Genomic DNA, 24,758 nt, shown 5'->3' with positions numbered 1-24,758 from the left:
GCGAATTCAGTCAAAGACAAGGAAAGTGTTCAATACAGTATATGAAATGGGAGATTGTATTATTAGTCACACAGGGGTGTGGTACAATTGGGTTGGCACATTTACAGATATGCCGCATTCTTGTTACAAGGAAATAATCGTTTAGTTAAAATGGCAAGATGCCTTGGCCTTAAAGTTGATAATGGTTTATCAAGTTGTTGGCAAATATTGCACCAGAAAATACTTTTTGTGGAGCTGATAATGGTATGGTTTCAATAAACAAACATTGTGTGAAATGGTAATGAACCTTTAATTTGGCAGGGGAACCGGATACATAATACACTGCAGCAACTGGCACAAACATATTACCAAACTAGTCAGGATTATTAAACTGCAGTTTCAATACAGTATGCGTGTTTTTATCATAGCGTATTTTAGTTGTTGTGATGAAAAAAATCGTGGCTTGCAATATTGTTTTTAATCATTAGGTGCGTTTGCGACAGTTTATCCACTTTACGTTGTGGATGTGGAGCTATGTGGTTGCTAAGGGCTGGGTTAGTTTTAATCCATGGTTTTTATGTTGTGTTGCCATCTAGTGGAGCAGTAGAGAGCTGCTATGTCTCACTAGGGGTGTGGAGATGCGTTTCTGTGACGGAATGTTTTATTTTACATGAAAAAGGGGGTTTCAGATATACATCTATATATATATCTTTATAAATAAAAATAAGTCATAAAAAATAAATTAAGTCATGTGGCTTTGACAAATGATGATGGAGCTTGAAACAGCCTGGACTAGACGTGGATTGTAGTCTTAAAAAAAAACTTTATCCAATGCAATATGATACAGGATTTGTTTTTTCTACTGCTCAAAGAGATATTTGGATCAGTTCAGTGCATGTGGCACACATTTGATTATTTTGTTATAATTTATATATTTTTCTAGTTTTATTCAATATTGGTTTTAATGTTTTACAATATTGCTTTTGTTTCTCTTTTTAACCAAACATTGTTTTTGATTCTGTTGTGCAAAGCTCTTTGGGCTAAATCTTTGCATTAAAGGTGCTAAAAAAATTATAAAGTCATTATTATTACTAATTGTTTCATCACTCAAGTTAAAGACATGCTTGTGTGTACAGAATGATCTTTAGAAACATGGATAAATGCCTCTGCATCCCAGTGTCTTTCTTTTCAAACATATTCAACCACAATCAGAATACCAGGTTCTTTGATCATGCCAACAACTTGAGGAAACCAGACAACGTGATACAGGTAACTAGAGGCTTTTACTAGTAGACTGCTTGTAGTTTAATGCTTGTAGCGACTGCATCTTGCATGGTTGTGACACTATTGCAATGATAAAATCTGTCTAAAGAGAGACAAAAAAATATAAACAGCTGGCAAAGTTCTCTCACACACACACACACACACACACACACACACACACACACACACACACACACACACACACACACACACACACACACACACACACACACACACACACACACACACACACACAAGGTGAAAACAATACCAGCGTTGCTGTCGCAGCTGGTAATCAAACAAGGCTAACAGGAAGTTTAGAAATCAAATTTTGTATATTCATATGTATATATATAATTATAATATGTGTATATATAAGGCTCATACAGCTACCATGTTTGATATGTACCGTAGATCACAGTTCTCATATACAGTACACTTAATCACAGTTACAGATGGATCACCATATTCAGAATGCAGGTTTCATTAAAACAAAGGCATTGTTGGAGAAGTGGTCACCCAGCACAGTAGAAATATTCTTTTGGCGAATCACTGACGACAAAGGCAGGGAATCTACTGTTTCTACTGATGGTCTCTAAGTCCTACATGGGACACTAGATATATTCTATTGCTCATGTGCTCTTTTTACATAGCCATCTCAGTATTTACTATTCACTCTGAATACATTACACTGTAAAGGAAAAATCCACCTGAGCATAGTCACTTAGACTTCAGGGGTTATTTTGTCAGTACCTTTTAGGATTTTACTTTTTAATGTATTTACTTATTTATTTCAGATACAGATAACGATGTCAGTAAAAACAACATATACGGTTTAGCACAACTAGCTGTTTTTAACAAAGTATTTCTGGGTGGACTTTCTTTTTCACTCATAGTTGCCTTTTATCTCAGAGGAAGTGCGTGATTATTAGTCAAATGATTAGTCTTTAGTCATGGGAGTTGTTGAAAGTTCATTAGTGTCATCATAGATCCTTTATAAATGATCAGAGCAGCGTCTTTGATCCAGCACTTTCACAGTCTTGTCACCAACCCATGACCCAAACATATAAAATACCTCCAAAACTACTCAAAAAAGGCTCAGAGAGTTGGGTTAATAATACAAAATAAAAGCACAGTAGAACTTGGCCTCATTGCTTTGCTTCGATTGTCTTGTGTTTGGCTTGCTAGTCAGTATTTGGAGATTTAGGGAAGTAGAACTGGGGTTAGGAGAAGTCCCACACAGCCTCGGTGGTGTCGGTGGAGGTTGACGTCGGAGTGTGGCAGGATAAGGCGGGGGGGCAGGATACTGGAGGGTCCTCGGGGCTGGTGAGGGGCACTGCTGGGTACATGAGGCTGAGGAAGGTGTCTCTGGTGTGTCTCTTCACCTGTCACAGAAGGACACAACTCTGCTTAAACACTGGCACAAGATACTGTATTGTCATTTTTTTTAAAGACTAGTGGAAGTTCACATGACAAGAATTTCACAAAGTAGTGATTTTAGACAAAAGCAGCCACACAGAGGAGTAGGCAGTAGACATCCTGACTAATAAACCCACCTGCTTGAAGAAGGCATGGGTCAACAGTGTAGATGCTGACGGTCTATGGAAGACAAAAACAGAACAAACACTCATTTGCATTAAGGTTATGCTGCATATGAATGCAATTCTATCAGATCAATTGTCAAAAAAAAAAGCTGACTGGTCCTTTAATGTAATGACCTGCGCTCAGGCTGTTGCTGCAGACACAGCTGGACCAGGTTGTGCAGGGTGGCCGAGTGGTTTTTGGGTGCAGGGCTCTGAGGTCGGTCGGTAGGAGGAGCGGTTGCGCTGTGTGTCATGCTGCCGGTGGCCACACTCTCCCCAATGCCGGAGTCTACCCCGGACCGGGACACCTTCAGCCCCCCCAGCTCTCCCAGCGGGAACGGAGCCACATCAAGCAGGCAGCAGTGGGAGCCGCGTAGCTTCTGAAGCAGCATCTGAACGGGAAGATTCAAACACTGATGCAAACTGTGGACAACAGACCTTTAAAGCTAAATGTGCACATACATATTCTTCTTAAGCAGTTTGGAAGCGTGATCATTACCTGAGTGGGGGGCATGTCCTGGAAAGGCACCCTGCCGCTGACCAGCTCACAGGCAACGATACCTAAACTGTAGATATCGGACTTTACTCCGTAACCGTGCAGGTCCTAATGAGGGCAACACCATGGGGAGAGGAGAGAGGGAATATACATTAGAATAAAGGCTGACACTGGAGTATTGTTGCTTTCTGAAATATGCACTGCTGTAATTAAGGTTATCACTAAATCTAGTGAGTCCTGACCTGTCGCAGTAGTTCAGGGCTGAGCCAGGGCAACAGGGCAGGGCTGTGGTGGGGCATGTCAAAAACTGCCCTCATCCTCTTCCCCTCACGCATCATACTGTAAACACTGTGGAGCCCTGAGAGGTAGACACGCCCCTCCCCTGACAGCAGGATATGACTGGCCTTCACACCCCTGACACGAGAGGAATAGGTGGACAGACATGAGATAGATGCAAGTATTTTGAATACTGTGTTTCCTTGTGTAGTGGGGAAGGCTTCCCTTAGTGTAGGTACATGTGTAGTGGAGTTTAACTAACTGGTTTACCATATATTTAATTTGTGTTTAGTTTATTTCTTTCAGAGCTGGGTGCCATCTTGTTTGGAGGCTAGGCAGCCGTGGTGAGGTTCCTTCACTGTTTTGCATAATGAGTAATTGCATGAGGACACAATATAGACTGCACCATTTTGCTGTGAGCAATGCGGTGCAATTTGCTGTGTTGCACCTAAAGTGAGTAGCTGTGGCACCCCTGAACACTCCTCAGTGTAGTCTGCCTCTCCACAAGTGGCCTCTGCTTGGTTTGTTTATAGGTAATTTTGGGCTGAATTCTTAAACATGTTTTTAACATTTATATCAAGGCTGTTTTAACAAATTGTAATAAGAATTGTATCCACCCCCACCATTTTTTCCCCCCTTTCTTGCAATAGTTCAATCCCCTGCCTGTATTGAAATAAAAACATTTGGAATACTTTGAAACGCACCTCTGCCTCCTCAGTAACAAATCTGTGTGCCTTTCTCTCCAATTAATCACAATGTTCACCTAGTATTTCCTAGGGTGCAATTCCTAGGTGGTTCTTTCATTCAAATGTTCCCATTATTGGTGACCCTTGCCACACTTGTAATACAGAGGTTTATTCTACAGATGTTTCTTCTAACGTCTCCCACTGACCGGTGAACGTAGCCCATCCGGTGCAGGTATTCCAATGCTTTCAGCACGCCGTACAGCAGGTACGCTATCAGGGACTCACTCATTCCATCTGGGAAATATGTTCTTAGTAGGGTGCCTGCAGAGCCTGGAGGCAAGAGGACAGGGAAAAGGACACATAAGCAGGTGAAAATCGGCAATGATATATCTGAATAGTGAGAACAGTGGCGCAAATTGTGAGTGAGGTTCTATATAAAGAAATGCAGATGTGTCAAAACCAATAAAGAGCTATTGGCTCTTAGTGTATACAGTTTCATAAACACTAAATTGAATGAATTTTAAGGGCAAAAGTTAAGGTGTGGCTGACCATAGGCCATGAGCGGTGTGAGGACCCATAGCTGGCAGCAGGAGCTGAAAACCAGGCGAAAGGTCAGCAGGTTGGGGTGACGGAACAGCCTGGACAGCAGAACCTCGTTCTGAGGTTTGAAACACAATTGGATATAAACCAACCTGGATGGAGAGCAGCTATTGGTTGAATGTAGGTTTGCAGAAGCATGCCTTAAAAACTATGAAACCCCAAAATAAGCTTTGAAGAGAAGAAACCCCATGCACTAAGCAAAAATGTCCTTTAAATAAATGCCTGTTTCTGGACGGCAGCTCACCATGAGCTGCAGCAGCTCCTCCTCGGTGCACTCGTCCAGGTTGGTTTGTTTGACGGCCACCAGCTGGCCAGTGGGGATGTGGCGTGCCATGTTTACCTGGCTGAGATTATTGAAGCCCCTCCCTGTCGTACACAGAATGGAAGAAGTGAATTCTTCCTGCATTTACAGTTGTGTTTGAAAGATTTTAGTGGGAAATAAGGTGCAAATAACGCTCAGGTGTATGTTTTGGTGTTCTTCTCACCCAGCTCACAGAGTAGCTGGTAGTGGGCTGGCTCAGCTGACAGCCCTGTGATGTCATCGCCACCTGCTGGCCCTTGCAGAGTGTATTCAGAACTGTCACAGCTCTGCAGGGACGCACACATATTATGCATTTAAGAAAAAAATGATTCAGTCTGTCACGTAACTCAAACACGTACACGTATGCTGTCATTTTAAATGTGCTTTAAGTTATCTATGATGTTCATCAACCTCCCAATCCATATTGACAGAACTTAGGGTCCACATTCACAGCCTTTGGTACAGGTCCCTCCCCCTTAATGGAAAAACAAGCTAATCTGGAGAAAAACTGAAAACTACTAACGTACAAATGGAAAGACTCTTATGTAACAGGTATTAACTATGCAAAGCCATTTTCAGTTATATTCTAATAAGTGTGTACTATGATCCTGCCAAAAAATGTACTTACTGCCTCTTTAGTAATTCTTACACAATAACCAATGTTGTGGTGGTGAGGTTATGTGTGAGGGGACAATGTTGCCAGGGAGTGGCACTGTGACACTTAGCAGAGAGAGGGAGGGAGGGGGGGACGGGGAGATGCTTGCAGTTTTAGTGATGCAGACAAACTTTTGGGACTCAGTAGTGTCTGGTTCTCTCTCAGCACAGCATCAGACAGTTGCGTGTGTTTCTGATGTAGCTTTGTTTAAAACACACCAACTGAATGGGTTTTATCCATACTGTCCCAGCATTTTGTCTGTATTATCGGGGGGAAAGTGAGCTTCCACACTAGCATTTTAAGTAGTTAGTAATATTTAATACAGTACAGATTAAGTAATGCATTACAAATGAAACTTCCTGATGAAATCAAATCGAAACAATAATGGGGACTATAGCTGCGCTTTAAAGGGGCACTCCACCCATTTTTCTAATGAAGATCAGTTAAGTTGCCAGCCAGCTGTGTGGTTTTGGAGCTTTGTCAAGTCTAAGAAAATAACCCCCTGATGATGTCATAGTGATGTCATCAGGGTTACCTTGACTTGGGCTTGACACTTCGTTTCAAAAAGCCTGTGTTATAAACTGGGAGTATAAGACACATGGATGTTTACAGGCATAAAGGGTCTGATAAACTACAAACTATTGAGCTGCGATGGGAATTGCAGTATCCACTATTTTTAGAGCGTGACCATACTAAGGACTTAAAATCAGAATATCTCGGCCTCTGTCTCACCAATTTTGACTGCTCAAATTTTCGTGAATCCCCCAACAAAATTGATGGAATACCCCTTTAAGCGTTACCAACAGCTTTAACAATGCTATTCCAATAGTTACTGTCTTTAACAACTTTAAGGCGAGGGTTAAGCAGATCCAGATAGATAATAAATGAATAGTGATGATAAGATGAAGAACATCAGTGTGACGCCTGTCTCCATGCTGACAGCGTCTTGGCTACTGACCAGGAGCTGGTGGCTGATGTCCTCATAGCGCTCCTCTATGTCCAAGGGCTGGACCTGAGTGTGGGAGATGCAGGAACAGTCCTGGTAAAGGAGGGGGGGGAGCACAGTTGAGACATGCCCTACTGGACCAGGAGGAGTGGAGAGGAAACATGGAGCTTGGGAGTGGAGGGTCAGAGAGGAGGCAGCGAAGCAAGCATCTGGGAATACAGGCTGTGGGAGCACTTACAGGGCATTTTGTCGGAAGTGGTGAGTGGAGAGAGAGTTGAGTAACAGTAACAGGCAACAAAGAGGCAGCTGAATGACTAATGTGTCCCAACAGAGCAAAATAAGAGCTGCATATATATTTAGATGTGCCCATTAGATGTGAGGAATGCACAGAAAGCCAATATCAATATCTGATATTTTCCAATCTATAATATTAATATATGTTAAAGTATATTAAATATAATATATAAATGCAGATGCAATGGGGTTTTCAGACAAACTAAAGAATTTTTGACATCTTATCAGAAAAACGCTGAGATCTGATATCTGACAAAAACTGTGGTGCATGGACTATCTGGAAGCTCCTAATTTTTTAACACACTTGACTGACTGAAGTTGCCTTAGACACCAGAGGCATCAGCAACTGATTCGTGACTATACATCTCCTAGGTCCCCCAACTCAGCGACACGCACGGAGGCACAAAGTCAAACCCATGCAGCGTGATAGTTCTTACCAAGAAAGACATGGAGTCCTTTTGGCGACGGTAAGATCGCAGGCTTTGGCATTCATCCGCTCACAGGCCGAAGGAGACCGACCGCGATGGAGGGAGACAGGGGGAGGAAGCGCAGCAGTACGAGACACACGTCGAATCCCCCGCTAGACTAGAGAGTATAACCAGCATCCAGCATGCCTCGGCCATTCATCCATCCGCCTGCAGCTTACCTGGCTGCATCAGGTGATCTAGAGATCTGAGGAAATTGTATGACATTCACCAGCAGATATCCCCGTCCAGTCAAATCACTAATGTTGACTTGATAAGGAAAATTATAAATGAGCCCAAAACAAGAGCTACACCTTCCCGATCAGAAGTTATTATATATTTATTAAGTTGTCTTTGTTTGTGGTGTACTAAAAAGAGGACTGCAAGGCTTCATTCGTTGATTACAATCCAAAAGGAATAATTTCGCAATACCCTTATCAACTCCAATTCCACTTCAAGGTTAAGATTAACTGCAGCCATTTTAGTTGAATCATAACACGACTATTATTCAAACCGACGGTTAATGTCGTGACTAATAGCAAACATATAGGCTATTTATTGGGATGACATATTTGAATGCACGTTAATGTTAAACCCCGTGAAGAAAATACTGGGCAGGCAACACAAAAAAACCATCTTGAAACGTTAGGTCTCCTATTTCGGTAGCTAGGCTTAATGTAGCTATGGATATATAGTGCAGGGTTCAAGCTTTGAGCTAACGGTAGCTAAGTAGCGATAGTTATATAATAGCGCTTATGTTTATTGTATGTATTTGAAGTACCGTGTAAAGAAGCTGCTTACCTTTTCCCCTCGACAGCAACTCTAGCGCTTCGACGTAAACAAGTTAAAAATACAAAGGAGAGCCTGATATCCAACACGGCGTTTTGTTCGTAAAGTTCATATTCTTTAACTTTGTCTCCAACTGAAAAGGTCTGTGTCAAAATTAACGGCTTTTGCAGTCAATATTGAACCGCATAACATCTCAAAGTGAAAATTTAATCTTTTTGACAGGACTTTTAATTTGACACATATAATTGGCGCGTGGTGAAAACGTCATCGATCTTACTGTCGCACGCTGATGAGTCGTAGCTGTTTGCCATCTCCCTTCCTTCCGCTCCATTGTTTGAGATTTGGTGAGGGCATTGAGAGACACCGTAAATGTAACACTGACATTTTCAATGCTGTGGAATACCATTGACATCGGGTGAGTTCTATCATAATCAGACATATTCTTTGATTTCTGTAGTGCTGTATGCTCCCCGCGTGAGGGATGCCGGGTTGGAGCTCGCGATGGCAAGCTATAAGCAATAAGGTTGAAGCTGTCATCGTCGCCCAGCATAGAAAAACATGGGAAACGTTACGTGCTTATAGTAGATTAAATTCAAGTAGATTTTAATAAAGGATCTATAGGTTTAGCTCATGTGACGGTCACGTGAAATGATAGATACATTTTTGTTTATTTGTAACCTAAAAGCAAAATAAAATATCAGTAGCTCGTGTTTTAAATTCGGTAACCATTAACGTAATGTTACCTAACGTTGCAGTTAAACACTAAATATGTACGGTTAGCTAATTGTAGATGAACATAAAGCATAAAGTTACCCCGTCTGTTTGCAAAAATGTCGTTAGTCAACTATGGGAGTCAACTAATCCTAATTCTAAAATCGGGATCATTTAACCAAATATTTACATGTTGGGATCTTTTGTTAAATTCTCCACGTAAAGGACACACAAAGACTAGTTATTTTTCCACAACCCACAAAGGTGCGAGATGACTGTAGGAGTTACATGCAAACATTTCTGTAAATGTAAAATTGAATCCTAATAGTTGTTTTTTTCGTATATTGAAGTCATGCCGAAATGGAGAGCAGCTCCTGGGGATTAATTAAAAGGCTTTAGGTCATATTTTACTCGTCTGTACGGTTACTGACCAGCAAATCAAATTTGAAATGCAGGTTTTTCCAAACAGAGTTCTTTTTTTAAATCAATTTCTTCATAGTAGATGACTGCACACGTGGAGGTTAGTTGTTGGATAGTGGATATTATCAGCCAGTCTGATCAGATGAGTATTTCATGATGTTGTTGGTGATAGACAGTTACATTAAACTTTAGTGTGTTCTTCTTTAGGCTATGCTGATGTTCCAGTCAGAGGTTTCTGGTTATGCAGTAATTAGAATCACAATGCTGCTTCCTATTTCTTTTCAAGCAAGACCTCTGGCCCTGTCCAGTTTGTCAGATCAAAGATGTGCTGACTGCACATGCTGTTATACAGCAAAAATGGAAACAGTGAAGCAAATCAGGAAAAATAATTTATAGGTTTTGGCATTGGATTATTTGTTTTGCCCTGATCTTATACCTGAGTATGATACTGACATTTCTACTGCTGCACACTGCTGTAGGTCACTCTGGATAAGGGCATCAGCTGAATGAAAAGATTAGACATGAAGGGAGATGAACTCTGATGATGCAAGCCGATTGTCCCTCTGGGACATCTGGGACAGACTCATGTTGTATAACATGCTGCTGGGCTGTCTGTGTTGCACAGGGTTCCTTTCAGGGCTGTCTGTGTTGCTGCTGTGCTTACAGTTTACACCTTTTTATAATGTGCAATAATCTGTCACCAACAGTAGATGGTGGTTTCAGATTGTGCTCTGGATTTTCTCCAGTTTTTTAAGCTGCAGAAAAGTGTGTGTGTGTGTGTGTGTGTGTGTGTGTGTGTGTGTGTGTGTGTGTGTGTGTGTGTGTGTGTGTGTGTGTGTGTGTGTGTGTGTGTGTGTGTGTGTGTGTGTGTGTGTGTGTGTGTGTGTTTTAGAATATTTTTGTTATACCTTGTCAATAAGTTAAAGAGGCCCTGGGAATAGAAGTGCATCTCTTGCTATTTATTTCCAGACTAGGCTGTATCACAAACACAAAACGGTCTGTGACAGTCTTACTCATGAGATGACTTACAGATCAGCCCTGGCATGTTAAATCAATCGGGGAAAAGAAGAAGCTTGCATCAGAAAAAATTTGCTATGATAAGTATGAATAGAATTGGTGCAGCATTTCTTTGCCCACCTCATACTGATGTTAGGAGCTATTAAATATGATTATAATATGCAATATTCTGTCCATGGAATTGCACTTAGCCCTTATGTGAATGTTACTTTTTTAATTCCAATACCAGTGTCATTAATGGGTCAGTACAGTGCATCTACCAGGCCTCTTATGCCAAACAGCACCTTTAGGCTGTAGCATTACGGGCATCACATTAATCTCTTTTGTGGAGCAAACCGTTTCAGCGTCTGTGTTACATAAACGGAGGATGAATGTTGCCCATGGACTCTGTCTTTCCACAGGCATGCCTACTGAAAGCCTATCTTGGCCTCTGCTGCTTCGATTGGCCATTGCTTTTTTAAAATCTGTCTCTCGCAGGCCTCCCAACTTTATGGAAGTGCGATACTAAATTTAAAAAAAGCCAGCAGCCAGCAGGTTATTTGGAACAGAAGAAATTTGTGAACACATAATAATAACCTATATATGTGTGGGGGGAGGTAGGGGGGTCTTGTGTGAGGTTTATTGAATGTTAGCTGTAGTTGATTACATTGTATCAGACAATTGTATGTTTACTGTTTATTTGCAATGTGTTGCCGTTTTTGTTCTCTCGACTGCCCAAGACAAATTTCTCCTGAAGGAGACAATAAAGGTGTATCTTATCTTATAAAAATGGACTGAGATTGAGACCAAATCAAAACAATCTATCAAATTGCAGCACCATACTGTACAGATGCACGTCTCCACAGCTGGTCTGGTTCTCTACTGGGAGCTCATCCCTTTTTAAGAGCGTACATCCTGTGTCATTCCTTCAGTCACCGCTTTAAGCCATGGAGCAGTCCCTACAGAGATAGTCAACAGGATGTGGGAGGGCTCTGTCTCACCCCTCGGCCCTCCCTTAAAACAGTATGTGACACATAGAGGGAAATGGAAATCTACTGTGCCAGTCTGTAAGTTTCTTACTCTGAGCTGTTAATGAGTGGCTTTTTTATCTATCTCTTCTTCAGACAGACAGAAGAGTAAACGTCTTGTAGCTTCTTGAGATTTTTAAGGCTTTACTGATTAAATGGTTGTAGTGGCACATAAGATCTGTCAAACCCCAAAGAAGATGCCAGACAATCAGCAGTTAAAGTGTCTAGCAGAAAACACTGTGGGAGGAATTTCTTTTTCCATCTGGCCTTAAATGTCAGGAACCAAGTTTGAAGGAATCGAATGAATGTTGTCAGCAGCCTGGAGTCAGATATGCTTCATGCACACACACGGATTGTAAGCAACAAAATTACTCTTGACGAATATCCTCCACCACTAAACTGATTTCAGTGACCCTTATTAAACTTGACTGGCCCTATATTGGGCTTGCAAACAAAAGCAAAGCCAATGTGAACTCTAACATTTGTGGCATTTTCGTATCTTAATCTCTGGGAACATTGCTTCTTTGACACTTAACGCTTCTCTCCTCAGGTAAAGGTGTGCGTGTGCACCACCCATCAGTGCAGGAACAGGATGTGAGGTCACAGCGATAGCGGCTCCCTGTTTCAGTCCTGCTTTGTGTTTACGATCGGGGGGACATGTTCGAGGTCAAACCCCGGGCGGTGGAGAAGAAGGAGTCCAGCACTGAGACAGGTAGGGTGTTGGGGTGTGCGTGGAATTTATCAAATGAATGTTGATACTCCAATATTATCAGGGAAATATCTGCAGTATGGCAACTGTAAGCTTTGTGTACATTTTCTAATTTTGCTCTGCCAATGTCATGCTGCCCTGAAGTACAGTATGCTGTGTCTTTGGGCTTGATGCTATAGTTAGCCCCATCTGTCCCAGTAAACCACATATTTACTCAAGTGGAAGGACATAGGCTTGGCTTGTACAGTGGCTGAGCCAAGAACACACACACACACACACACACACACACACACACACACACACACACACACACACTCTGCCCACACTCACTCTCAAAACACATTGACTGCAGTCTGACTTCATCTTCAGCTGCATCGTTTTTACAAAATAAAAGCATCCCTCATTATTAATTTATAGTTTCATGGTGATGCATGATAACATGGCCAAGCCTTGATTTGTTTTCAATGCAATGCATCGGCAATATTATAGCAAATAATGGCTTCCGTCAACTGAATAATTATATAGTATAAATATGGCAACCATGCACTTCCTGCAGTCTGTTAATATAATGTTAGTTGTTGATCATTTTCATAAACCAGAGCTACTGAGGTTAAAGGAATAAGTCGACATTTCAACTTTTCACTACCTGCATGTACCCTGTTTTAACCTTTGGACAGAGCCAGGATAGCTGTATGGGGGTAGCTGTACCCTGTTTCCAGTTTTTATGCTAAGCTAAGATAACGCTCTAATAATACATGGTCATGTTGGGCCTTTCTTGACTATTTTGGACATTTTACAGTGTCGGAGATCAATTATGTTATCTAAAACGCACAGCTTGATTTGTCAGTAATGAAAGTAATCATTAGATGCTGGACAGTAGATGAAAATGTATCTGTCTTCTAACCCTCAGATGAGGGGCTGGGCAGCAGCGGGAAGCACTACGGCTCGCTGGGCTCGGGCTCGGCCGACTCCGGCTCCGTCTACCTGTCCGACAGCCAGGACTGGGTGGTCTCCCCGACCTGCTCTCCGGATGAAGGCCCCGGCCAGCACAGTGCCATCTCCCCCTTGCTGGCCGAGGAGACCTTCCGCTACATGAGTAAGTGTGCGCATTTAGATTTCACTTCAGTGTTATTTGGGCAGGACACTAACAGCATTCATGTTATACAGTCCTCTTCAATTAAAATCACAGGGATTTAGCGTGGATATTATCCGGCACATGGTTGTCATTGTGTCGGCTTGTCTTTGCTTGTGTGTATCAGACAGCTCACACAGAGAGAGAGAGAGAGAGAGAGAGAGAGAGAGAGAGAGAGAGAGAGAGAGAGAGAGAGAGAGAGAGAGAGAGAGAGAGAGAGAGAGAGAGAGAGAGAGAGAGAGAGAGAGAGAGAGAGAGAGAGAGAGAGAGAGAGAGAGAGAGAGAGATTCAGTGGTCCAGCCAGAGTTAAGTGTAGTTCAGTCACGGGATAGAGAGTGATGAGGGGGGGTAGGGAGGATTGATAGAAGATGAAGACAGGACGTTAGAGAGAGTCGGACCATGCCACTTTTAAACATCAACAATGAGGAGGTTTACGACAACTTTGCTATGGAAGGTGAATGCAGGCGTTAGCATGATGTTAAGTGTGAGAGAGAGAGAGAGAGAGAGAGAGAGAGAGAGAGAGAGAGAGAGAGAGAGAGAGAGAGAGAGAGAGAGAGAGATGTATGTGAGCTGGTGGGACTGCAGAAGCAACTCCAGTCATTGCTGCAAGGTCAGGCAGAACGTGACAGTGTGGAGGGGAAAGTGTGTACATACTGTACTGTGTGTGTGTTGCTGTGTTCCTTGAAAGACAGGAAGTGGGCAAGTCTGAATTGAATGCTTGTGTGTTTACATTTAAACAAGTTGCGGTATGGGGAAGCAGTGTCAACAGTTGGATAGTCACAACTTCCTGCCTATGTTTTTCTCATGAATGCACAATTTTCCTCTCCGTATCGGAGTCCTTTTGTGTCTAATTAAAAGCATGATTTGATCAGACCTGACCTGAACACATTACTGTACAGAAGAACAGAACAGAAGATTTCAGCTGTGCGACATTGTAATGCAGAATGTTTTTGTTGACATGGTTTTGTATAGGGTAACGTGTTTAGGTGGTGGGTGTATATGTGTTTGTTAGCTGCACGTGTGAGAGAAGGGGTACAGTAAGGGAGTCTCGGTGTCATATTCGTGCTCGGTGAAACATTTGCTCCACTTCTGCGCTGTAAAATCAAACGCAGCCTATTAATAGCCCCTGATGCACTCAAAAAGGCATCGCATGGTAATATTCGAGAAACGAGGAAGTTTTTAGACAATGCTGACTATGTTTAAAAGCTCAATACTCGTATATGATGGAACACACATATCAAGTATCCCATTTTTGTGTCAGGTTGTGAAATCGGAAGAGGGAGCTGTCTGACTTGGCAAAATTTTAATTATATAATATTTTAATGCAGTATGTCAGTATTGTTGTCAGTGAAAAGTAATGCCTAAGATCCAACCAGGCATGCATCAGAAGGTCCACAGTCTTTATTAAGGAGTCACCCGTTGAACATTGCACTGTGTGTGAGCATGCCAGCAATCAAAAAAATCAATATGAAAATAAAAGTGACTAATTTGGTTACTGATTGAACTTTGCAGTTATGCAGTTTATTGTGGCCAGAGTTCAGTCACTGTCTCCTACAAGACCTAACGACTGAAACTAATCACTTGTCACTGTGTGTGTGCAGTGTGTGAGTGCAATCGTAGTCTAGTTTTTAATTTAGTGTTTGGTTTATCATGATCAAACCGGACCATGGACACATAAGTTATATAGTGACACCATACTCATCCCAGCAGGTAAACGTGTGTGTCTGTGTGTGTGTATACAGTAACAAGAGATTATATACACTGTGTGCGCACAGTATCCGTCTTCCTGTGTGCAGCAAAGATAGCTCTATAGGGCAGAGGTTATTTTTAACAGTCGGTTGTTGGAGCGGAGTGCAGTGTCCGGGACCAGGGGTCACCGTGAGCCTCAGATTACTGGACGACAGCTCTCATCTATTAGAGCAGCTGCTTCTTTTTGAGGCTTTCTAGCGCTGCTTATTATTACATTTCATTCCTGCTGAAATTTCAATTGTTTCATTAACCAAATGTAAAAAACAGAGAGGAGAGCGCACATTGAGCTACAAAGATGTGTGATGAAAAATAAAGTCTTCAATGTGTGGTCAACACAAGTTTTGTTGGGTCATTGGGGCTACATTTAGTCTGTGCTCAGTCTGTTAAATGCTATTTAAAAAAAAAAGGCAATGTTTCAATGATTAGAGTTGCCACTTTTCTTTAAACAGGTGGAAGGGGAAGCGGTGCAGCGCTGGTGACACCCACTCAGGTGCTAAAAGTGGACCAAACTAATCGATGTTGTAGATTCTCAACAAACTAATGTTCTAAGTGAAGTGGATTTATTGAAGCTTCAGCTTTCACCCTCAGCTTCTTACTTCCTTTCCTCCTTTTCTTTCCCTCTTTCCCTCCCTTTTCACCTTAAAACAAGCTGGTTGCTTGTACACCTTTTTGAACACTCCCTTGTTTTCTCTCTCCTATCTCTCACTAGCGTATCTTGCTTTGGAGCCCTCTTCTTATTCCCACCCCGGCTCTCAGAGCCTCTCCAAAGGTATCTTTCTCTCTCCATCTGCCTGTTCTGCGACTTCTTTGTAGCTCCAGTGTGAGAGAGGGGCTTCAGTCCACCAATGTGGCTCCGACAGCCGCACTTCAACTTGGAACTGGAGCCACAGACCTGGAGCCCCTCTCTGCTTTTTGCATGTAGTTGACAGCAGACATGAAATCTGCGTAGTGCTGGTCTGCTGTCTGCCACTGTATACAGCTTGTAGCACTGTATAGCACTGTGTGTGTGACATATCGATTCTTAGTACAACAATACAATATTTGCTGATATCAAAAAGTCTGCCACGATACGGTTTTGATTCAATTCAGACGATACATTAGCCCATTTAATACAATCAGTTGCATTTATATATTTTTACAAAGAGCAACTAAAATATGATTTGACAATTTCATTACTAAGCTCTTCCAACCTACTCTTTTTAATAAAAAGAATAAATATAAAGTGGGAATTTCAAAATAAATCTCAAAGATGACGATATCGCGTGCGTGCGTGCACGTGGCCTCTTTATGTTTGTGTAGTGCTATTGTGGCTTCATTAATCAATTCAGACCACTAGCAATCACATTGCCATGTAGTGGAGCTGTATCATCAAACAGCACCATTAGTGTTTCAGCAACAATCAGCTACAGATGATTGCTTGATTGTGGCTGCTCACGTTGCTCGTGGTCAGAACATTTAATTAGGTAGAAAGTAAAGTGGAGTGATATGGTGGTTTTATTTTTACTTTGTTTTGGTTTTTGTGTTTGCATGCACATGCCACAATGTGGATTATAGAGTGTGTGTGTGTGTGTGTGTGTGTGTGTGTGTGTGTGTGTGTGTGTGTGTGTGTGTGTGTGTGTGTGTGTGTGTGTGTGTGTGTGTGTGTGTGTGTGTGTGTGTGTGTGTGTGTGTGTGTGTGTGTGTGTGTGTGTGTGCGCGCGCGCGCGCGCGGTGGTGTATTTGCTTGTGTGTCGCCTAACAGTAAAATGTTGTTTCCGGCCAGTCCTCAGTGCTGATCGCGTGGAGCAGATGGCCAAGACTTACAATGACATTGAAGTGGTCTCACACCTTTTGGCCGAGGTAGGTGTCCCCTCACTGGTACAGGGCACAATTTTGTTTTGTATTAAGAAGCGGCCTCTAATTGGTTGATTGACTCTGGGTGCTCTCTGCTCTCATTGGCCAGCGGGACAGAGACTTGGAGCTGGCAGCTCGGATTGGGCAGTCCCTTCTGCAGAGGAACCACCTGCTGCAGGAACGCAACGAGGCCTTAGAGGAGCAGCTGGCACAGGCCCTAGACCAGGTAGCTTACACACGCTAGTTCTTGATTTCAAAACTTAGATTTGAGGATAGTGCTTTTTAAATGTTTCCTCCAATTTCCTTTAAAATGATAGGCACACAATTTCTGTAGGGCTCCTAGGGAGCTGCTGGGGAGAAGTGTATACTACATGCCTACGGTGTTATCGCATATGCATATATCTATTTGGTTATTGTATTATATTGTCTTGAATGTTAGGTGTTATATCATCTTTTCTTAATTTTTGTCTAAGTGGTGATGACGGGTGGGCAGTTCGGGCGGAGATGGGATATGTTCATGTTGTAAATTGTATGTTTAAAAAAAATAAATAATTGTTAATCGTTTCAAAAAAAAACATTATAGGCACAAAAAGATTGGTATTTGTGTCAGACTATGATGATCTAAATGGAACCAAAAGCTATTTTAATCATGAAGGCTATCTAAAGAAATGCATTTAAAAACTAGAGCTTAGTGGTAACCAGTTAAGTGTATATTCTTTGTCTCTCTGAACCTCTATAATCATCAGGAATCTGCAGATTTCAGTGTTGAACAGCTCACACAGTACTCACTCTACACCCTCCTTCCCCGTTGGCCAGGTTCACCAGCTGCAGCACGAGCTCAGTAAGAAGGATGAGTTGCTGCGGATGGTGGCCAGCGCCTCGGAGGAGAGCGAGACGGACTCCAGCGTGTCCACGCCGCTGCGCCCACCTCAGCTGCTGGGGGGAACCGCCGCCGCGGCACTCAGCCAGCTGGAGTCTCTGCAGAGCAAGCTGCAGGAGCTGGAGGAGGAGAACCTGTCACTGAGGTCGGAGGTACGAGGTCTAACGCTAGGGGTGGGAAAAGAAATCACTCACATGTATCGTGATTTTCCGACGATTTTGAAAATCGATTCTTTACCCCAGAATCGATATTTTCACCTAAATATGTTCTGTTTACATGGTCCCACCGACAGAGACCACATCATATCCATTTCCAGCAATTTAGAGCAAAAGCAGAAAATGCACATAATCCATGTTATATGTATATACTTCTTTACAAATGAAAAAAATGTCACACTGACTGACATGTGATGTGCATTCTTTTTAGAAAACAATTGGTTTTTAGATGTGTCTCATGATATATTGTCTCTAGAAGTGTCTTATTCAACTTTTGTTTTTGTTAAAGAAGGAAAGAAAATCACTATACTCAGTACTATCAAATCGCAACACTTCTGGAATAGCAATACAAATCGAATCGGCACCCATATATTGTGAAAGAATCAAATCGGTACAAAAGCATATCATCACAGTCCTATCTAACACAGAATAGACAAGGTCCTAGTGGAGGCAGAACATATTAGGAAGTGAAAACGGGAAGCTTTAAATCATAACCCCATCTTGAGAAGTGAGTATCATTACTGTTGTTGACAACGAATGATGTTGGAAGTTCTTACTGGTTCCTCTCGACCTGTCCACTCCAAGGCTTGCCAACTGAAGAGCGACACCATCACCTATGAGGAGAAAGAGCAGCAGCTAGTGAGCGACTGTGTGAAGGAGCTCCGTGAGTGAGATGCACACATATTTACACAGAAAACACACAGACCCTCGTGTCTGGCATGCTCATTTTAACATTGGTGTGTGTTTGTGTGTGTTTTTGTGTTGGTTCCAGGTGAGTCCAACAGCCAGATGGTGTCTCTGACAGATGAACTGTCTCAGAAGAACGAGGAGCTGCTCAGACACCAGGAGGAAATTGCTCAGCTGCTCTCCCAGATAGTGGAGCTGCAACACCGAGTGAAGGAGGTGAGGAGATTACGTACTGAGGTGGACATCTGACTGAATCTAAAAAGACCTTCAACTCGACTTTAACTTTAACACCATTGACTCGTCACTTCACTTGGACTTGAGACATTTCACCTGGAATAACTTGATATTATCCCCCAAGCACAGATGTTAAAATGTACTGAATGTAAATAAATAGACTTGCTATTGGACTTGGTGGTCTTGACCTACCTCAGGACCTACCTATGACTTGCAAAAACAATGACTTTATCCTGATTAGTGGGCTTAATCTCTTTTGTGTGTGTGTCTGTCTGTCTGTCTGTCTGTCTGTCTGTCTGTCTGTACGCTCGCAGCTGGCTCTGGAGAAAGAGGAGCTGAGGATCCACCTGCAGGCATCTAAAGATTCTCAGAGACAGCTCACAGCAGAGGTACAACCTCACACACTCACAGGAAGTTGTCATTCAGACTGCCAGTACTTGTCTCTTCATGTATGAGTGGAGTTTTTTTTAAACTGCTGGAAGAGGTTTGTCATACAGTTGCACTGTTTTAGCATGTTCCAGCAACTCACATATACTTTGCAGCACTAGCCCAGATTAATAAATACAGAGGTACTTTGATTGACAAAAAACATAAAAAAGAAAGTCCATTCATAGGTTTAGCATTTTATTTATGACCATTCAACTGACAAATTCAATAATACATTTACAATCTGAATACATGGCTAATTTAAATATCTATTCAAGTCTTTCCTTTTCTTAATTAATTACTGCATATAGAAACAAAGTCATTTGAGTAAGTAAGTGTGTGTGTGTGTGCATGTGTTTGCGTTTGTGCGTGTTGCAGCTGGACGAGTTGGCAGACAGGAATGCGGAGTGTGTAGAGATGCTCCATGAAGCCCAGGAGGAGATCAAAGACCTTCGCAGTAAAAACGCTCCCTCTGCCGGGCTGCGAAGGCACCTTTCCTACGGCCTCTACCCCATGGTGAGAGAAACACTCTGAGGTTGTATGTAGCAGCACTGCAAATTCACAACACACTAGTTAAATAAAGGTACAAAATGCACCAAAAATAAAAGTGTGTGTGTGTGTGTGTGTGTAGGACTCTCTGGCAGCAGAGATCGAGGGCACCATGAGGAGAGAGCTGAGTGTAGAGGAGGAGACTGCCTCTGTGGACCAAAGGTCAGAAACCCAAACATCACGAATAAAAAAATGAAAAACAATACCCAAACGTAAGCCTGAGACAGTCCTCAGGCTGAGACTAGTTCCATTGTCTGCTACTTAACACTTAAATCCCACTTACCAACACAGAATCATTGGGTAAATGTAGTGAGTGTGCCTGCTATATATGGAGTCTTCTTCATAAGCCTTCACAAAATCCAAACAGTTTTTACAGGACACAGCACTAGGTCCAATAATCCACATTTATTTCCATCACGAGTCTTTTTAAGACCGATTTTAATCAAGCTCATTCGCAAAACTGCTGCTTTCACTAACTCTGTGGACCTTGTCTCTGACCTCTTCTCCCTGCAGAGTATCCCTGAAGAAAGTCTTTCAAACTGTCCGCTCCATCAACGCCACAGCATCGCGGCCGGCGTCGGCCACCCCTCCTATCCCTGGCTCAGGACAGAGCTCTCTAGTGATGACCGCGCAGCCCTTTACGTCCACTCAGGGGTACGTTACCAAGAATGTTCCTGTCTTGCCTTTTAAAATCGAGGATTGCGTTTGTGCCCTTTCAGCTCAATAAATGTGCGCGTGTTTGCAGCGACGAGGTTCCAATTGGCCAGCCTGGCTGTCCGGGAGGAAACGACCTGACCAGAGCCCTGCACCGGCTGTCGCTGCGGCGACAGAACTTCCTGTGCGAGCGTCAGTTCTTCCAGGCGGAGCGCGAGAAGAAGCTGCAGTCCCTGGCGGGGCCGAGGGAGACGTGGAGAGCAGCGGCTGCAGCTCACCAATGGGCAGCGTGCTCTCGTCCTTCTCCAACCTGTCCGAACTCTCCTTCAGTTCCAGCGTTTTCAAGACCTTCCTGCCTGAGAAGCTTCAGATTGTCAAGCCCATGGAAGGTAAAGTGTTCAGTGATCAAAACACCAGCAAATATTAATAATTAAGCTGGCACCAGTGATTCTTTTAAGGGATTTTTGCCTGGAAAGTAACTGAAATGAATTGTTGCCAGTTGGGGCTTTCAACTCCTATGATTTTTGATGACTTAATGACATTTCTCTGTCAGGCTCACTGACGCTCCATCACTGGCAGCAGCTGGCTAAACCACACCTGGCCACCATCTTGGACACCCACCCTGGGGTGGTGACCAAAGGTTTCTGCCCACTGGTTCAGGACGCTGTCTACCGCTTGTCTGATATGGAAGAGGACGAAGAGGACGAAGAGCACAGAGGTGTCCAGGAGAAGGGCGCGGCAGAGCGGGGCAAGGAAGAGGAGGACGAGGAGGAAGGCGGGATCACCTTCAAGGTGCGCTTTTCATCTACCCCAGACGAAAGGAAAGACAGAAAGCAATCGGTGTCGCCTCTCCCTGTCCCGCCTCTCTCCCCCACCCTGCCGACATCCCCCGGGACACCTGCCGCGTCCTCCTCCGCCAGATCAGAACTCCGTCTGACCCCCGCCTCCCGACACGGCACTGAGAAATCCAGCTCATCATCTCAGCCCACTTTAGGAGCCTGTACAACAGTGGTCCAATCACAAAGTCAGATTTGCATCTCCACATCAACAACAACAACAACCACAACAACAACGTCTTCTTATGGTAAATACTACTTGAAGTATTGAAGTAGAAATGTACAATATACTGTATGGCGACGTGTTTTCTCCTTACCTGATTTGTTGCGTGTTCAGTCCAAAATCCAGGGAAGTGTCCGGGCTCCACCTCCTCTACCTACACCTTCACGACCTGCTGCATCCTGCACCCCAGTGACATCACACAGGTCACGCAAAGGTAAGTCCTCCTTAAAAGATAAAGAGAACATTCATGTAATTTCCTCTTTTTTTATTATTATTATGCAGTGATGAATGATGGGAGGACCCTTTAAAAAAGGCCATGTCTCTCTTCTTACCTTGTCAATTCTTCATGTTTTTCAGTTCTCAGTCGTCCCTCATGGCCAACACACCCAGCTCCATGAGGACAGGTCCCAGTACCCCTGTGACTCCTTGCAGGCTGAGTCTGGGGGACTGCTTTCCCCCCCGACGCCCCCCTGTGCCCACCCGCGGTCTGGCCAAGCTGGTCCTGGAGAGGGGCATTTCTGCACAAGTCTCCACTGACACCCCTCCTCCATCCCCGAAACAAACACCCCGGCAGCCCCTCTTCCGCCTCCTCCCAAACACGCCCCCCAACTCCCCCTCACACTCCCCTTCTCCCTCCCCGGTGCCCCCGGAGTCCCACCAGCACCCGGCGGACAATTTCCTAGCCTCGCGGCCGGCAGAACTTTTCCTCCAGGACGTTTATGGGTTGAATCTGGGCCGCGCCCCCCATCCCGATCTGCCAAGCTATTCCCAGGCAACTCTAACCCACGTCCCGTCGCTTAAGTCAGGTCGAGCCAGGCCTGACCTCGGCCTAGTGGAGAGGCTACGGCGGCTGGGATTCACCAGGGTGCTCCAGGGAGCAGAGTCCGAGGCTTCGGCGCCACGCCAGGATGCTGCTACTTTTGTGTCAGCCGGCGGAGGGAGCCTGCTGGACGGCCTGAGGCGCAACCAGAGCCTCCCGGCCATGATTGGTGCCCGAGCGGGGAAGTCAGCCGGTCACCCGACACCTCCTCCTCACCCCACCACCCTGGACATCCCCGCACCACCCTGGGGAAACCCCAAAGAACGGCGCCGGCATCTTGCCTCTGTCTCCCATTTGCCGCCAAGTTCAGCCAAACGCTAAGAGGGGGGGGGGAGAGGTGGATGGACTGCGGAGGGCAAACACTCCAGAACATGAACCCCTCCTTTACACCTCCATCCTCTTCTTCCTCCCCTCATCTCTCCTCTCCTCTGCCTTCAGAGAGAGGAGTCAGGGCATCTGGTGGGCAGAACAATCCCTCCTTTTTATGACTTTTTAATTTTAAAGCACAATTTAACTTAACTGACTGTTTTTAGCTATACCGCAGTGTCTATGTGTGTAGATGTTTGCCATGATGCTAGTTACTGAGGCCTTAGCTCACCTCTGACTGGGGTGTCCGCTCTCGACACCTTCTCAGTCATTCATTAGGTTAAGTAGTTTTCCTGTGAGGCTCTGGATGTTCAGCTACAGGTAGAGGAGGGAGGAAAAGGTCAAATGTAAGTGGACGAAGGTTCGTGGACGTGGATTATAAAAGAACGGGTTAAGATGAAGGTATAAAAGGAAGAGAGAATGTGGTCTTTATTCATATCAGAAGGTAAAGTAAGCGAAAGGCAAAGAGAGAAGGGCTGAGCATCCAGTCTCGCTATTCCAAGGGCTTGTTCTGTAATGGGTTGGAAAAGCTTTAGTGTGTAACAACTATGCCCATTATACAGTGAATGCTTCATGGTCTCATCTCCAAACAAAAACAGTCACAAGAGAAGGGATTTAACATGCTTTTATTACTTGAGGTCTTCAAGTGCTAGCTGGCTTGATAGCATACTGCCGGGCTAATCTTGTAGTCAGACCGCAACATTAACATGCCAGTATTAATGCTAACATGATTTTACAGTAGTTCATTGTTACAGATGTCTGGTGACCGTCCATGTGCCGTACCCCGATTCCCGCCTTCCTTGCAAGCGTCTGCATGACCTGTCAAAGGCAACCTACAGGCCTACAGGTCCCAGCATGCACCTGTCGGCAGACGGGTGGGGCCAGGCTGAAGGCGAGGTCAGAACCATAGACGCCAGGCCTTTTTCCTTCAGGTCCTAGTGTTTGTGTGTTTTTAATGGTATGAGGCCTTAAGTAGAAGCCAGCACTGATTATGATTTGTGTTCCTGTTAAGCCATGTTTGTATATATTAGTTGCACTCAGTGGGATATGGAGCTTGTGTTAATTTGAGGATCACTGGTGGGCCTTTTTTGAAAGCAAATTTGATAATTTCAGTTTCCAGCCACCATCCTTATCGGAGGCTTGTGGGGCATTCAGCTTCAGTCTGTTAAGAGGGAAAAACACATTATTTTAGTTGTATATCACATGCAGGTGTATTATGAGAGGGTCTCGCATGTGTAGTTTACACACTGGCCAACAGGTGGGAGTATTCCTGTAGGAAAGCATATGAAAGTTCATCCTAATTACTACTTTATATTCTATGTTTAGATACAAGGAAGCATAGAGCTTTGTGCTTGACCCGTGACCCTTCAGTGCTGTTGTCCCTAACAACTGTCCAATCCAACCAGACCCTCCCACTCAGCTACTGCACTTACTTTTTTTTTTATTTAACTTTGTTTTAGTAACACCACTATCTGAAGTATACAAATTCTAAGCATATTTTGTGCCTGTTGTAACAATGTTTGCTAGCATTTTGATTTAAGATTTTAATATATGCAGCTTTTTTTGCTTTCCACATGTAGAGGTCCACAGAAGGTAATCCAAATTAAGCCAAAAGTGATACTTTTATTTTTTTTCAAGTACTGAAATAAACACGTGATGCTTTTTGTGTTAATTTGCTTTAACATGTTTGACAAAAGGAAGCTTCTGTTTAATTGTAGGAGTTGCAGAGAAGAGCATAGACGGCTCATCCAGACTGTTCATATCTTTAGATTTGTTGTAGTTGTCATATTATTCACAGTTTCCAGTAAAGCAGGAAGTTCAGGTTTGGCGCTTCCTTTGGCTAAAATGTAAAATCCTGTCACTTGCCTCCCTTCTAAGATCATGATCCTCTGTAAACTACTCATGGCTATTATTCAGTTGCCTCTTTTTTTTTAAATAAAGCAAACAAACAAAGATGC

The 24,758-nt window shown here is 43.6% G+C and overlaps 2 protein-coding genes across 2 annotated transcripts; one reads left to right on the top strand and one right to left on the bottom strand.

Annotated features, from left to right (window-relative positions):
- Positions 1-1,450: 1,450 nt before the first annotated feature.
- stradb (STE20 related adaptor beta) lies at positions 1,451-8,700 on the bottom strand. Its single transcript, XM_028571660.1, has 12 exons — positions 8,345-8,700; positions 7,517-7,751; positions 6,798-6,878; positions 5,369-5,471; positions 5,128-5,249; positions 4,833-4,941; positions 4,490-4,613; positions 3,564-3,735; positions 3,325-3,429; positions 2,961-3,217; positions 2,799-2,841; positions 1,451-2,627 (listed from the first exon to the last, which is right to left on the bottom strand). Exons 2-12 carry the CDS (start codon positions 7,526-7,528, stop codon positions 2,466-2,468), a joined length of 1,290 nt encoding a protein of 429 aa, XP_028427461.1. The 5' UTR covers positions 7,529-7,751; positions 8,345-8,700; the 3' UTR covers positions 1,451-2,465.
- trak2 (trafficking protein, kinesin binding 2) lies at positions 8,607-24,755 on the top strand. The gene is given in 18 exon segments (XM_028571629.1): positions 8,607-8,747; positions 12,038-12,199; positions 13,107-13,292; positions 15,787-15,846; positions 16,840-16,916; positions 17,020-17,136; positions 17,727-17,942; positions 18,591-18,669; positions 18,778-18,908; positions 19,241-19,315; positions 19,731-19,868; positions 19,984-20,063; positions 20,415-20,555; positions 20,647-20,794; positions 20,797-20,944; positions 21,109-21,639; positions 21,729-21,828; positions 21,972-24,755. Coding segments are annotated over 17 exon segments (3,066 nt in total). The 5' UTR covers positions 8,607-8,747; positions 12,038-12,144; the 3' UTR covers positions 22,756-24,755.
- The last annotated feature ends 3 nt before the right edge of the window (positions 24,756-24,758 follow it).

The sequence above is a fragment of the Perca flavescens genome, chromosome 24, assembly GCF_004354835.1.
Source record: "Perca flavescens isolate YP-PL-M2 chromosome 24, PFLA_1.0, whole genome shotgun sequence".
Taxonomy (NCBI): domain Eukaryota; kingdom Metazoa; phylum Chordata; class Actinopteri; order Perciformes; family Percidae; genus Perca; species Perca flavescens.
The sequence above is the reverse complement of the archived record's forward strand: the minus strand, read 5'-3'. Positions and strand labels throughout refer to the sequence as shown.